The 16,770-nt window shown below is 39.0% G+C and overlaps 2 protein-coding genes across 2 annotated transcripts in view; one reads left to right on the top strand and one right to left on the bottom strand.

The window, feature by feature from the left end:
• Window positions 1-16,770, bottom strand: part of LOC110853933 — a 46,284-nt gene that overhangs the window by 14,358 nt on the left and 15,156 nt on the right. The window lies entirely within an intron of this gene.
• Window positions 64-6,914, top strand: LOC110853935 (BLOC-1-related complex subunit 8 homolog). The gene is made up of 4 exons (XM_022102305.2): window positions 64-288; window positions 1,670-1,740; window positions 2,144-2,250; window positions 6,502-6,914. Exons 1-4 carry the CDS (start codon window positions 186-188, stop codon window positions 6,635-6,637), a joined length of 417 nt encoding a protein of 138 aa, XP_021957997.1. The 5' UTR covers window positions 64-185; the 3' UTR covers window positions 6,638-6,914.

Consider the following 16,770-nt stretch of genomic DNA (forward strand, 5'->3'; position numbering starts at 1 on the left):
AGAATGCGCCGTAGACCCAACTCTCCCATCGATTTCTCCCAAACTTGCTCAACCGCCAACCAAACCTTCTAAACATCAGGAGATGTAAACATTCTATTTTTCCAGTTTTCCAAAAAAATATACGGAAATTTTGAACTACTTTAGGAAATTTTGATACAAAGGTATTTCCTGATAAGGTTGCTACGATGAGTATTGACGGGGTGAAGAATCCTTCGATTGGAAGTGCAGCAACTTCTTCGACTGGAGGAATGTTATCCCCGTCAGATAGCGACGCGAAATGTAGGAGAGGTAAGTAAATTGTGCAAATTTTTCTAAGTTTATAGAGATATTTAGTTAATTGAGTGCTAAAATAGAGTAGAATTGAGACAACTTTCGGAATTTAATGTCATTATAAGAATTACGGAGTAAGTTTGTTAGATTGTGTAATGATTCCCAAAAATACGGCTAATCTTCTGTATTATTCCGTGACTAAAATAATTAGAAAGAGTTCCAAAAATATAAAACTGTTTCCGTTACGTTGATTTATTTGTTTGTGATTTAGTCCCATTTCTGATTACGACGACATTGACTAAATTAGATTGTAATGATTAAAACAAAATAAATATAGCTTTTCATTCATTCACTCCTTACTTACAAACGAGTTGTATAAGTATTCGTGGTTTGTCGTATTTTTACCCTTAATTTATTCGTATTTAGCTCAAACAAACTGAAAATATTTTGAAACTAAATACTTCATTGTTTATGTCGTCGTTTGGCATTTCGTGATATCATTTTACTCCTCCAAACACGCCTATCAAAGGTCCAACTCAACTTAATTTCTCGCATAAATAAGTAAACTGTGCACACAATTGGAGGAACGAACGTTCCCCACAAAAGTTCAAGTTGATTGGAGAGAGTTAGAGATCTATATCAAAATATCATCAGAATGTCTCTCATTTATTTATGTCGTGACTCGTCGTAACCAAACTGAATGAAAACAAGGCCGCACTTTCTCCATGAACTTTGTCATATATTTTTAGACGGTTTACTTTACTTTCCTATTCTCACGGTGGCATCATTATTTTCTGCAATTGTGGATACATAGATATGTGGGAATATATTGCGTATAAGGCGACATTGTCGTGTCGCATTTCGTTCCGTGGACTGGAGGTAGATCTGATGTGAAACGACTCGAAGTCGAATTAACATTTACATTGGTTTTTTTCTCTCTCTCTCTTTCGTACCGTTCGACACAGGAAGAGTATTATTATTATAACACCGATGTTACCCGCACCCGCCTGGCTGCCTGCCTCCTTTTAAGTAAACCGTCATAGTACAGTGATGCAAGAGAAAATTCTATGTATCCCCAAAGTCTTGGGTATAAAAAAGTGACGCAAAAATTGGCCTTGAATAAGTCACCTATTTTTTCAGCTTGATTCTATCTCTGTTAGTTTTGGTATCAGAGGCAGGTATGTATTTAGCTAACCGTGTAGTTATATCAGTACCTAGACTCCTTCCTGTCTGGGAGGTGAAAGTAATTAAGTGGTCTATGTATGTATGTTGGAGGCGTCCATAAATATATAATCACACCACGTGCATTACTTATCCAGATATAACTTGTTTTTTTTCATATTATGAATGACGTCGAAAGAGCATTATCACATTTATTCTGTTACTTTTGTCAACACAGCGATTGGTCGACTCTCGGAAAACTTGTACATCATGGGGAATGAGCCATCCCAAGCACTCTATTGTATTCAGGTAGGTGAAACATAGAAAGATTGCTTCATTTCATGGCTTGCTTGCTTACACTTGCACTTGAAACAACAGTTGAGACAAGAATCGATAAAAAATTCACATTCAGTTCTATTTTGAGAAGTTGAAAAATATTTGCATTTAATTAAGACCTTTCTATCCATCCAATCCATCCATCCACTTGACTAAATCATAGAAAAGAAAGAAGGTGGTGGTGGTGGGTAGATATTTACAAGAAAAAAATCAAGAATTGTGTTGCAAAAAAATTGAATAGAATTGCAAGCCTGATAAGAACATACATAATTTGTGATGTGTGTGCAAGTCTTGAAAAATGGGAGAGATCGATATCTAAGTACTTGTATCAAAAAATTCCTTCTTGGCTTTCTCTCATGTCTGTTTGTTTTTGTAGGAACATGTGCGAAAAGAAGTTCCCAATATGATCCGTCAAAAGAACGAGTTTACCACGCAGCACAGACTTTTGCAAGGAACTTGTTACGACTGTGACTATGCGATCGGGTAAGAGAAAGCGATGCGTTGGTGGCGAGAGGGGTCGTATTCCTCACTAATTATTAAAGACCCTTTTTGTTAGTTTTATGTTCCCTTCTTCCCACACCTTGTACTTGGTGCTGCGGCCTCCTACTCATGTTTCATTTATTGCTGCTTTACTTTACGTGGTATTATCTTGTCTGTAACTTTACACGGATGGATGATGATTTCCACGTCGTATTTGTGGTGAAGAATGAAAGAAGGGTAAACGTGCCCATATAAATTTTCGATTTCTACTCCTACTACAGGACTAAATTTAGAGTTTCTTATACTGGAAATCGTGACGAGATGGATTTCAACTTGTGCGTTGTACGAAATTTTTAAAAGTTTTTTATGTCTTTGTTTTTTTTTAATAGAAAATATCATTATGCAGTTTGGTTCAACGTTTTATGCAAGATTGCCATTTAGTTGATTAATTTACTGGGTAATTAATCATGACACAGCCACCTTTCACCTGGTTTATGTACGTTAAAAGTTCTTGGAACGGCTCTCTCTGTTGATCCAGATTGTACCAGTCGGAGGACAAAGTGTGGGTGAATGTGAACCCATTCACCCTTTTTTGCACCATGAATATTACATGTTATGCCGGATGGGTTATTGATATTGATAGTGATATTGCGCCCATAGTCTGACTTCCGTCAATTTTTATGCTCATCCGGCCTCAGTTTAGTAGTAAGTAGCCAGGCATACCTTACTACGTCTCGCCTTTACATAGGGTTCTTCTTGGGGCGTTTTTTCTGCCTACTTTCACCACCGACTTTGCTCTCTCTCGTGGACGGACTTCTTGCTGTCTTGTCATGTCGGAAGTTAGAGAATGTCATGTTAAGTAGGAGAAAGGAGAGGGAGAGAGAAAGAGAGTAAAGAAGCTCTTCTGTAGATTGTATATGGATTCCCTCATGAATTTTTTATTGACACTCAAACACTCTAATACTCAAAATACTCCAAACCACCATCACTTCTACTCCTATAAACTGCTGTGAATACTATAATTTTGTATCTATGTACGTATCCACCACGGCGTTAACTTTCCCTCCCAGCCGCTATCTTTATCCTGCTATTATTGTCAACCAGCCAGAACTTAAATATCGCAGGAGTAAATACATACATATTAAGTAATTCTATTTATTGTACTGGTCAAAAATAGCTTCTGTGTAGTAAGTAAATGACAATTATATCGTAATTTAGTCTTGCTGCATAATTTATCCCGGGTAATGTTTGCTTTTAGAAAGTACAGTTTTCGAGTCGATATTAATAACTTGACCTGGCAAGATTATTGATTTTAAGGGTTGATTTTTAGATTTTCGTGCATCCTTTCATGATGAAATTGTATTTAGGTGACTTCTCGTCGCCAATTGCGTGGCTTGGCTTTGGCCACGTTCTGAATAGGGTTTGCAATTAATAAATTATTTCTTGCTTTCTTTCTTTCCCTTCGTGGAAGGAGAGAGGAGGAGTTCCGTTCTGGTTGGTAGTAAATTATATGCCCTTCAGATATGTCACGTTGGATTTATTTGATTTGTGACATGCTGCGAGCTCATGTCCCTGTCATGCATCTCACCTGTCTCTTTGATTTGGTGAAAATGGAAGAATTTCTTTTATTTTCCTACCTACTGCGAAAATATAGTTGAACACTTTCTCAGAATCGGTATCCTGGTGTGGTCGTCATGTGATGGTCTATTCTGGTCATTTGGCATTGAAAGAGGTGAGATACATGAGTAGCATCTTTCGACTTTCTCCATTACACGTGTATGTACATACGTACGTAAATAGGTAGGTATGTGGGTGGGTGTAGGAAATGGTTGCTGGACCAAGTATGTATGTAATCATTACCTTAATAAATGTACATGCTACAGGTTTTTATCCCGCAAGTTTAACCCTCAAAACCAACCACGGAATTATTTAGTCGTGTTGTTGTTCATACTCACTTTTGTGGAGAGCAAGTATCCTTTCAGGAATAAGATAGCGTACATAACTTGGTGAGAGTTTTGTTGCCTCATTTGTGTTCCCTGTCACAATTGCCTCTGAATAAAACAGGGTCTTTTCTCTCCTAGAGAGCCCTCTAAATAAGGATAAAGATGCTTCAGTAAGTATGATGCTACTCTAGTACTTGAGCTGCCTGTTAACTTACTCTTGGTAGACTTAACTTTTGAATGTTTAAATAAACAGCGTCGTTTCAATTTCACCACGAACGAAATACTATATATTTTCCGGGAGAAGATCGTCCGCCTGTCTGTCTACTGAGGGAAAGGGAAGGTCATGGGTCATCTCTCGAATGGGAAGAAGATTTCTCCCAAAAGTCTGTCTTTATTTATTCCTAAGAAGGTTTGGCAAATTGAATTGTTGTCTAGTGAGTGCTCACGTCGGAGAGAGTCTCCTTAAACTAACTTTTTTTCTGCTTTTCGTTCCCTTCTTGCTTCTTCACACAAGATTTTGTTTTGTGTGGGGAGCAGATGAAGAGGCGGAAATTGGATGAGGACTTAGGAGTCCTTTGGGAATGAAATGTCGCAATTGGGCAATTCAGTACTTTTTTGCATTTACAGATCGTTGAGTAGTGGTTAGTTTAGTGTCGTGTCGTGTCCCACACACACAATTTTCATAAAAACCATTGGGCAAGAAACAAGGGTGACAAGGAGAGAGAGAGAGATGAAATGAAATGAAAATTCGAGTTTTTTTTTCGAAAATGCAATTTCTTCTTCAGACGACTACGCTTCGTTTTATTTGATCTTAAAATTATGTGATGACTTTCTCTCACAAGTATGACACGACTCATTTGGTCTGGAAAAGTGGGAGAGAGTCCATGTTTTTTCTACCGGTAAGTAAGTAACTGGAACAAGAAGAAACAGTGGGTTGGGATAAAAATAGAGCGAAAAAATAAGTTGTTGTCTCCTTGAAGGTCCTCTTCTTTCCGGTTGAACGGTTCGATAGCGAATGGTGACTGCAGTACATAAGTCAGTTATTCGTGGTGTCGATGTACCTACATTACATATTTATCTGAGAAGAAATTGGGAGAATTTTCTGCTCGATGACGGCCACATAAATACAGCCAGAGCACTATTTTCCTTTCACATTTCTTGTAAATTTCATTTATAAGAGTTAAAATTACTCTGAGAATAATTTATTATTCTAGAAAATGAGGATGGGTTCCGTCTAAAAAAAGTTCATTGCGTTTGATCTAAAACTTGGGAAAACACAACTTTCTTCTATCTTTCTCCTTGTTGAGACAGGCAGGACGAGTTAGCGGTGGAGCAAGTTTTCCGTGATGTTTGCCAAGAAGATGTCCTCGTGTCTCTCGGAATGTTGTGAGTTGTACTAGGAGCGAGCAACTCTAAGTACCAGTTGACTTAAGATTATTCGATTTTGCCAAAACAAATATTAAATAGGGGAAGGAAAATTGGATGTTTTTGCGTTCAGCCTTGGCCTCTTCCTTTCCACTCGCCTTCGTCCTTAATTATGTCCGAAATGTATTTTATTTTAGTAGTATTCCTTCTTTTCCTGTAACATAACCCCACTTCGGGTTTGATCAACTTTGACTTTCTGGTGAAAGTCCGGTACGAAAAAAGAACTGTACCACACTAAATTCGGAAACTGGCTCATAATTTAGGCCCATTGATTAATAAATAAACACGTGGAGGCCTGATGTCAGGAGGAGGCCTGGTCGGTTTTCTGTTGTCAAATAGTAAGTATGTCGTAATTGAAACCTGGTAAAGTCTAGTGCGGGTGGTGGTGGTGGTGGATGGACAATGTAAACAATTAGGTGGTCCGAGGGAAAAGAAGGTTAAATTTATACATACATAGGAACGAACACATGTTGGAGTCATGGGCAGATATGTGTGTATCTCGTGCCATTTGTGTGGTTGGTTCATGATCCTGGTACGAATAGTAATGGAATAATATTCTTTTCGCAATTATGTGAAACCTAAATAATTAAGGTTACCTCGTGGAGGATTGAATCAAGGAAAAAGAGAAAGTAGCAGTTGGAGAAATGAGGTATCTCATTCTCATGACTTGACTTTCTTCCTGTAAATCGAGGAATAATTTTGGTACCCTATTTATAAATAGTTTATACTCATGCATTCCTTATAAACTTTCTCTCTTTCTCTCTCCGTTTATATTGAGCTTGTGCATGTTGCAACCCTTCCCAACCCGAGTTTTAGTTATGAATATTTATTGCTTTTCAAAACTGCAGCTCGGTCCTTACACGAAATAAATATTATTTTTTTGCAGGGCGGTGAAATCTATAGATAAATCACAAGATCGATTCCTGTCTATTCAAAATTACCTTAAAAATGCACTTTTCCTCCGCCAACAACTCAAGTATGAAGAATCTCGGAGAAAGTTGCAGCAGAAGCAGAAGAAGTAGCGCAGGAGGAGGAAAGGTCAACTGTCGTCGTGAAACAGTTACTTTTTTTTATGAAACATTAACAATTCCAAGTTTTTTGTTTTGTGTGCTGAATGAAACTCCTGATCTCAAGAGATTCCAAGTGTTACGCTCGTTTGTCATGCATATTGCGCCTCTTGGGACGGAATTAAGTCAAGGGTATTATACATTATAATTAAAACACAACTTTTCCGCGTATTGTTGTCCTTTTAATTTTAGTCACGAGAAGAAGAAATAAAAAGTAAGGAGAGAAAGCAAATAAACTGTTCAGCAAGAATTACTTATGTACAATATGAGTATATAAAATTTCGGCCTGAATTTTTATGCATGTTCTACTCAACAAGATATATTCATATCCATATCAAAACGTATATCCAGATCAAAACGTAAGATTCAAATTGACAGAGTTCCCAAGCGAGTTGATTCAACTGCAAAGGCGAGATTTTTTCCCAAATTGCCAATCTGGGAATAAACATCCGCCTCCCTCCCACACTTTTCCATTTCTCATCCCTCATCCTCGTACAGACTGGACCGGTCTGGTTGACGCTTTGGTGAGATTCTTCCTCAAAAATAAATCTCGAAGCAAAATTTGAGACATATTTTCCCCCACGGCAGACCAGACAAACTCTCAACCTCCTCAGTGTGAGTCCATTCCCAATTTACGCATAATGTGGTTGGCATTTCTTGTGAATGAGAAAATCTCATTTCTTTCCAAAATTCCTCCTCCTACGGCATCGCTCAAGATGCAAACAACAAATAGGTACATAAATATGGAACCATTTTTTATATCCTATTTGCCCGCTCAGCAGTACTTTTTATCTAAAAAATGTGGGTTATCTCATCTAAATCGTGACTCCTGTCGAATAAATGAGCTGACCAAGTTCAATCTATATAATTCTAACCGCATCTGAGAAATAACTCTTTCCCTCATTTCTTTCTAGATTAGAAGGGAAAGCCGCAGCAGCAGAAGTGAAAGGTCATAGTGCATTTCAAACCTGCTTATTTATGCCATTCCACCCCGCAGAGGAACTGAGGAGGAGTGACAGGCCACGTACTCGTTCGTACATACTTTCTTTCATCTTTCCGTTAACCACTTTAGACTTGGATTGTGGGTGGTTTAATATTACTTAATCATGATGCAGATAATAAATATATGCAAATACGAAGTGAAATGTTGTCTAAAAAGATTTGGCAAATTACGAGCTAAAAAATCCATCGGAAATTCTCTAAAAAAAAGTAGTGAAATGAAACTCTACTGCGTCATTCTTTCCAAAGCGGTCCACTTTTTGATCAACTCTGAGTTCCAGTCCACACACGAAAAGATAATTTATTTTTCTGGTGACTTTTCTAACATCTAGTGACGCTTTGGCCGCACTCCAATGTGTGACGGAGAAAAAGAAAGTTGTTTGTGAACAAGAGAATAATTTCCCCCGGGCGAAGACAACGCCTTCCATGATGACCAATCCGGGCGTGATGATGATGACGATATCATCATCACCTGTTTTTTAAGAGGGGGAAAGGAAAATGACCCGTGAGAAAAAAAGGGCACGCCACGGAAATAGTTTGACGACCTAAAGAGAAAGCAACAACACCCACAAAATATAATTTGGGGCGTATTTTTTTTAATATGTCGATACATACGGGAGAAAGTAGTGAGTAGTGGAAAATAAGAGCGAAATAAGAGTTGATTAGATACACGAGGAGGAGGAGATCGAGAAAGGACTTGACATCTCCATATTTCTCGGATCCATCCGAGACCCAGAGCCTGACACTCATTAACGACTAACAAATGGATATCACTTTCTCTTTCTTGCTCATTCCCTCCTATTTTTAGACGGAATTCACACGTCTTTCCGACATCGCTGTACGTACTCCCCACGGCGCTCATTTTTATTTCCTTTACTTTTACGCCGTATCCATCCATCCAAACCCACCCACTGGTGGTAATGATAGTAAACTACATATATGTAGGTATGTCTTGCCACCTGCGAAATCGTAAACCAGCTCAAGGCAGCAAATACCAGTGGCCGCGGAAGTTTGAGGGGACAGAGGGACAATGTCCCCACGGTTATCATCTCCCCATGTTATATAAACCCCTCCCTCCCCTATCCTACAGTCTTAATGTCCCCCGATGTCCCCACAGCTTCCGCACCCACTGATAAGCACATTCAGTATAAAAACGCGTCTAAATAAATCCAATTCATTCCGAGATGAATATGATCTCTCATCTTCTACCGAGAAGTCCAATGTCCTCTTAATTAAACCGCCCTCCACCACCACATTTCTGGATTCTTTTTCTTTACCAATTGGGAAATTTAATGAGATTATTAGTATTGAGGAAATTAATGAGATTACATTTCTTCTTCTTCTTCTCAAGATAAGTAAGTAATAATTCGAGACCTTGAACAACTTGTTTTGATTGGTGGGATGATGATTTCTGATGCGAATAAGTATTTTTTTCATCAATTTTTTTCCTTCATCGATACCTACGTGCGATGGTAGCGTATCTACCCTATCGACTGGGGAAAATGGATCGGGAAAAACAAATCCGACTGGTTTAATACATTCGGAGAGAAGGAGAGGATTTTTTCTGTATAAGGAAATCGTGCACAGACGGATGGAGGAGATGCTCATTATTTATTCAGCCCACTTTTTCCATCCTTTCTTCAAAGTAAATCACAATCTCGCTCTGAATTATATTAGCAAGAGTTTGGTAATGCTTTTAAAACAGGCTTCTTTTCATCCTCCTATTTTTAACCGGGTTCCTTTTCTCATTTCCATTAATCCCATAAATCCACTTGAGCAGTATCTTTTCCTCTCTCTCCTTTCATTCACCTGCTTCACGGGTCAAGTAGTGTGAGAAAAAGGGAAGATGGGTGGGCGAATGAATAAATATGAAATTATGGACAGAATTTTAAAAAGACAGAATTTCAAAAGTTCATGTTTCCGATATCCGCTCGTCAATAAAAAATGTGTCGCGTATGTACATACATATTGTTTACCATCAAGAAAGAAAAGAAAAGACCGAGCCGACATTCTTGTTCTTTTCACCACCGCAAGTTTTTCTCGATTTCTTTTGGGGATAGGACCCAGACGGAGTCCGACCAGAGAGAGAAAGTGGTGTGGAAAGAGCAAACAGGTTGAGAAGATATCGACCCGCATAACGACCTACCGATAACCAAGCAAGAGCACCCTCACCAACCAAACCACCACCACGTCCACGGCCACCACTTTCTTTCCGCACAAGTCCAGGTGCAGGGAGAACAAGAACCAAGAACAAGAACGTTGGGACGAAGCACATAGCCTCACATGCAGGGCGACTGGCTGCTGGGATAGATAATGACGTCAAGCTAGCTTAAGTTGTAATAACACCAGGCGAAGGGAGACACAGGAGAATCTCTTCGACCCAGGTGAGAGATTTATGTCCCAGATTCATCCAACTTCCACCTTGCGTCATCCCATCCCCTTCTTCAATTAAACGTGGTACCGTGGTCGTCCCAAAAAGAGAGACAAGGACGCTTACTTACCCGACCCAGTATCATGAATCTTGTCTCATTCACTTCATTTTCGGGGTGATAACATGCATTTTTTATAGGCAGGATTGCTCTACTTGTGGGTGAAAGTGGTGCTGGGTGAAAGTACAACATGTGCCTGTCAAGGCTAAGTATGGTTTAAACTTGTTTCGAATGGTTACGATTAATTAATGACGATTACAATTCAGTTGAGACGAGACGAGGGTTGCAGTCTTAAATGATCAGTCGACCGTAATGACCATGATTTTACAAGCTCAACTGGAAGACCCAGACCACTCACGCCATATTTGCACAAAGTTTCTCCCCAATAAATCGAAATTCAGTGGGATTTTATTTTCTAAACCTACGCTAACCACGACCACTTTGACGACCACGATTCGTTCCTGTGCTACTCCTCCAATGCGTGGGAACATGTTTGAATAAGGGTTTCGTTGAGATAAATAGGCTATACGTTGGGTAGAAAGTTGACCTCTGCCTCCTCCTCCTCCATTTGGGAGATTTACATAGCAAAACTTGAGGTTTTAGGTAGGATTACGATTGGAAATGCAAACCTTTGTTGGAGGAAAGCTTTGACATATATCCGGAAACCAATATTTGAACAATTTCAGGGGAGAATCGTATCTATTTACAATGGAATCTATTTCTCGAAACATTTTAAAGGTCACGGTACAAATGTATCTCATTTTGTGCCGATTTTTTTTCACTAGTTGCTAGCTGAATCTTCTACATATATTTTGAAACTAAATATTTCAATTTACTACAAAAAAAAGTGTGATCTTTTTCCTTATTTTCAAGGGCAACGATACGTACATAAAAGATTTTCTATGCTATTTCACACCTACACAAAGTAAAACATGTCGGCTTTCACCCGCAAGATTTCCTCTCCACTTTAACATCACGACTACTCAATCTTTGTTCCAGTCAAACTATAAGCCAACTCGACTCGACGTTTACAAGTTAAGTTTAGTTCACACTCTTTTGTTCTCGTCTCAGCTGAAGTTGAAGTTTGGTTGGCTTGGTGGAGAAAGTTGGCGAGTTGCAAAGGTACGACTTAACCCTGATCGCGATACAATGGAACAATAATATATTTTTAAACCGTTGTTTCAAACTTGCAAGTTTTTTTTTTCTTTAGCTGGTTGGTGGGGTTGTTGAATTGTTTATTTTTTCCTATTTTTAGCCCGCCGTGTTTATATTTCCGATCGTCATTCAATTCAGAATTTATTTAAGTATTATTTGTTTTATGTTTTTCAAGCTTGTAATTTTGCCTATTTGTTCCGACTAGTTGTTTCAATAATGATGAATTTAAGTGAAAGCTGGATTTTTTTTGAGTGATTATTCTTTTCTGGTTCGTATCACAGAACTAACAATGTTACACGATGCTATTTGCACCCATATTTTCGCCCTTCTTGGAAAAATCATATATTTTTTGATACAAAATATCGAAAACCAGGAAATTGGACATGAAACAACTTTTTCTTAGAGATAACGAAATTTTTGCAGGCATGATATTGCATTAGCATTACAATCCTATTCGGTGAGTGAAAGTAGTCTTACTACTACTTTCACTGTGAAAATTGTGTACTACTTGATGCTCGGGATGGATGGGGATGCATTTTCTCCAAGTCTCTCTCTCCTATACCAACTTCTTCAAGACGAAGAAAGTATCTGGAGAAAGACAAAGCACGTCAGAGCTCTATTTTGGGTCGCCTTCATTTCATGTCTCATTTCGTCCCAACAACTTTTCTTCTCCTTTTCCTGAGTCAACCAATCAAGGGAGTCCATCACAACAATGAATTGAGCAGTAGAGTGTGTAGCTGGAGGCCTTGTTCTCATCTATACGCTGAATTAACTCAACAAAGAGTGAAACTTATTTAAAGGTGATCTCTCTCTCTCTTGGCAAACTGAAATTTACCCATTTCTCATTCTGGCAGAGATGGAACGGTCCGACAATCTTGGTACATAGGTCACTTGTTAAGAAGGACATACAGCGGATATGTCGGTATATATACTTCCCCAGTGGCCGCGGACAGGGGAACAATGTCCCCACGGTTATTCGATGTCCGCATCATCTCCCCATGTTATATAAACCCCGCCCTCCCCTATCCTACAATGTTAATGTCCTCAGATGTCCCCACAGCTTCCGCGGCCACTGTACTTCCCTAAATGGGTGGGTGAGTGAGTGGGAGAATTTTATTATCGTTCCGCAGGACATTTTAACTACATGCATATGTAATATGTAATGTGCACATTAGGATAATAATAATGGAGAAGCATCCTCCTTCGTGGGAGGATTTTGCTCAAAAATAATTTCTTAAATGTGCATGGCCATGTTTTGAAAAAAAGTCGTGGTTCGATGACCACCACGACGACGAAAACGTGTATTAATTCATTATTTTAAGTGGGATTTTTTTCTTTCTCATTGTTAAAATCAAATCACGTCACCTCCACGTGCGTGGCATTTACGTGAGAGAATGCACAAATCCGTGTGCTAAGCCTATTTACTTATACACATCATACGTAGTTTTCCCCTTGGTTGAATTCATTTATTGTGTTTGCCAAATGTGAGGATGGTTGGTTGGTGAGAAGAAAGTGCAGTGCACCACTGTTGGTTTGGTTTGGTCGTGACATGACATTCCGTAAGAATTGTGTGGTGAAAGTAATTCAGATCACACGGCTGGATTCAAACTAATATAAATGCCCTCGCAGAGTGTCGTGATCACCTTTTATTTACATTCCTTCCAAGGAAGAGACAGCTGCACAGGATTTCAGGGTGGCCATGCACACTGGGAATTGTCCGGTGTGACAGGTATTTTTTGTACATAATTCCACTCATGTGTGTGCAATAAAACAAATGGAATTATGTGAATTTAATCAGTTCCATTTGTTCAAATAAATCAAATCAGCGTATTGTTTGATACTTGTAAAAGTTCGTTTGTTTGCAAAACGCTGTCTGTCAGTTGAACCCACCATCTGAATACATAAAGCTTAATTTAGTCGGTTTGTAAAGGTGAGCAGTCAGCGTCCATGTACTCGACGACCCTCGAAGCTAACGTCTACCAAGCAGACTTTCACCTTGCCATTCATGGATGAAAACTGTTCCCCAGGGTGAAACGGGCAATGGAGGAGGAGGAGGTGAAGTAAATATGTATGCTTTACTTATGTATAGTCTCCCGTTCTCTGATGGCATAACCAACCTGTAGCGTATGTATCTGGCTCTGTACAGTTTACACAAGGTGGGACAGATTTGATGCAGGCGAATATTTCAAGCAACGGACTTTTGTATGACCGGTCGAGAAGTGATCCCAATTTGTAAATGTCATAACCGTGTTTTAATTAAAACTTGAAATGCTTTCTCCTCTCCTCTTGTGCAGTATTGCTCAAGTTAAACAAATAGGTTGATAAAATTTCATTTCATTTCACCAGACTTCAAAGGATGTTTTCCACGATTTATAAAAAATACCTGGCCAAACAGGAATGCGCAATTTGGAGGAAATTCGTCGGAAATAAATGTTGTAAATAGGAAAAGCTCAAAAACAAGAGAGTCCCGAATTTCTCTGTCTGTCTGAGTGAGTGAGCAAATTTTGGTGAAAGTTTTAGTCTAGTAATCGTATCTTTTCGCATGAATACATATCCAAAATAATCTATACTTACAACTCACAACCCGATTTGAATATGCATTATTGCCCCTCATTAATTATTCTTGTCGGTATCATCGTTACGTTTACAAACGTTACCTCGCCCAACTTTCTTCTCGTCTTGTTACCGTTACTTACTTATTATGTAAACAATATATCCGTGGTCGTCGCATGTAGCGGTAGTGATGCATGTCACTGAAATTAAATTACACCGCAAATTTACTCAAATTTCTCCCTGATCACAAACCACCACCAGCCCCGAGTGATGATAACCTTTAAAGAAATGTTTATCAAACTTTGATATAATTATATTTTCCACGAATGACAATTATAGACTTTTCTGTTTGCCCGACTAATAAGGATATTTATACGTCGGGCGGGCGAACTATTTACCAGGGAAAAGTTTTTGTTTAACTTTCACTTAACATTTTGTGTACTTTATTTCATGTGAAAATTTTGTACTTCGTCTTAAATTTTCAATTATGAGGTGGGTCGTATAAACTTTCAGAGAGTCATGTCATCCCCATATTTATTTTATCCTGCACGGGTCACAAAGTATCCTAAAACAAGAGAGTGTAATATGTATGTATAAACAAGTTTTCTCTCTCTTTCGTGTCGGCAGGTGGATGGTTCGCTATAACCTCTCGGAGGGAATAAGATAGGCAACATTTTCTGGATAAAAGGAGTCGTAACTCGATGTTCTGGGGAAGGTATCCAATGTCGCAGGTTAGATCGGGTTGCATAAGCATATTGTCGTCGTAACCACTTTCACCAACAGAACTGCTGCATCGTGCTGCACGTACGTAGAGAAGGAGACAAAGTGGATATGTCTCGTAGAGCGAGGTGATGATGTTATGAAAATCCAGCATCTCATTTATCCCCATTAGTTAAATATCCACATACATTTCTCTAGAGAAGAGTAGTGCCGGTGACGAGAAGGAGAGAGGATAATTTGCTCTGAGGAGAGGTTGTATCTTGGATAATCTCGTCCTCTTCACGTCTAACGAGAGGATACTTCAAGTCCAAGTGGACTTGGAAAAGCGCAACTTTTTTCATGGCTTTTTTTACTTTTACTTTCTCTCCCCGTGATAAAGATTTCCCTTAATGAAAAAGTCGTGGTTGGTGAAGAAAAATCTTTCACAGGAGAATGAGATGCATGTATTAGGATCATTGCATAATAATAAATGGGGGGAAAATCCTTGGTGAAAGTGAGTACTTACTTTCACCACCACGCTTTTAGCTTTCTGCGGTTTCACAAATGAATGAATGGACTGCAGCCAAACAAGTTTTAACAATGTGTATGATCCGATTTCTCAACCCGATGACCCAAATTTTTGCGTGTGGTTATCTCATGTAAAAATAGTGGGATGCAGTGTTTTGGTAAAAAAAAGGATATCTATCCATCTATATTATCTATATGCCTTGACCAAAAGTCTGTGCTTCTTTTATACCATCACAAAAAATTTAGCCAGCCAGTTGAGCAACTGCAACTTTCTATTATGGAAGGAAGCAATAAAAATAACAATCCGATCTTCGCTGCTGCTGGGACTTATCTCTGATTCCCTCTTCTTACAACATCACATTACATGTATGCCCACCCATGGATAAGAATAGAGTCTAATATCTGATATCCACCAAACCAACCAACCACCAATCTGATTTCGTCAGCATATTTTGCACAATGGAAATGGAAATAAGTTCAACTATCCACGTAAATCCAATCCTCCACCCCCACCACCCACACCAACAATTTTCCCTACCCAACAGTAGGCAGCGAGACGAGACCAAGTGTAACATCTTGCCCCAAAAAACTTTCTCCGTCCGCAGATAATGAAATGAACCGAGGTCCAACAAGCGTAAATAAATGTATCCCATTAAGTCGTGCACGAGAGGAGCCTCGTCCAGAAGGGGCGAAGAAGATGGGAGGGAAAAGTCCAAGCTGTCGAGACGAAGATTGTCTCTTGGAGCCAAGTAAATATGTTTGTCCACTGGACGACGACTCGCTACAGTTGCCGAGAGAAAGTAGAAAGTAAATGATTACTTCTAGTCCTCTCCAACTTCAACTTCTTACAAGATTTGCCAGCCAACCAGCCACACGAGACGAAAAACTTGTTGGGGCTGCAGCATTGAGTGGGGAATTTAATTGCTCAATTATCCGGAAATTAGCTCAATCTCGCTGCCACCTTCTTTCTCCAAACATAATACGTTCACGAACGAACGAAGGCTCCTTCATTCTTTTATGAATAACTCAATTATCAAAAAGATGATAATTAAGGTTTTCTCAGCAAAACGAGGGAAGAAGAAGAATGGAATGCGAAATCGGTGGTTTGGCTTTTCGTCGTTGTCGTCGTCCTCCTCCAATTAAGAAAGTAATCAATGAGAAGAAGCAGAGTGAGACGTGACTCGCGACTTTCTTTTCATGCTGGGCTGCTTTCTCTTCTTCATTCATGATTTTTAAAAGCGTTTTAGAGACTTCATTGATTTTTTTGAAATGTTATTTTCTTTCATATGTACGTATGACATCTTTCTGTCACGTGAAAATGATCAAGGGAGGAGGATAAAAAGCAGGATAGATTTTTCTTAAAAAAAGAGAAGAAGGAAGTATAATTGGATTAATGTAAGTCTTGTGAGCTATCCGAGCGTCTTTTTTCCCTTTTTTGTGTGCCATGCTCGTCGTACATATGTGGTTGGTTGGTGATTCTCAACCTTCCTCCTAATTATCCATGACCTTCACGGTATTAGTGTCGGGTGAAGAAACTCTGTTGAAAATTTATTTAATTTCTTCTTCCCTCCTCCTCCTCCTCCATATGTAACTAAATAAGTCTTTAGTTACCAACCGCATATGAATAATTTCGTGGACCCACAATTTATATAATATTTAATCAAACTTTCTCCTTCTTGGGGAAAAAGTTGAGATGATTTTTCCCACAGAATGAAATGCATACAT

The sequence above is a fragment of the Folsomia candida genome, unplaced genomic scaffold (genome assembly GCF_002217175.1).
Source record: "Folsomia candida strain VU population unplaced genomic scaffold, ASM221717v1 Fcan01_Sc009, whole genome shotgun sequence".
Taxonomy (NCBI): domain Eukaryota; kingdom Metazoa; phylum Arthropoda; class Collembola; order Entomobryomorpha; family Isotomidae; genus Folsomia; species Folsomia candida.

Coding starts and splice junctions, on each gene's coding strand:
- LOC110853935 (XM_022102305.2), top strand. CDS start 186: ATGAGTATTGACGGGGTGAAGAATCCTTCGATTGGAAGTGCAGCAACT. Junction 289..1,669: donor CGACGCGAAATGTAGGAGAG/GTAAGTAAATTG, acceptor TTGTCAACACAG/CGATTGGTCGACTCTCGGAA. Junction 1,741..2,143: donor AAGCACTCTATTGTATTCAG/GTAGGTGAAACA, acceptor TTGTTTTTGTAG/GAACATGTGCGAAAAGAAGT.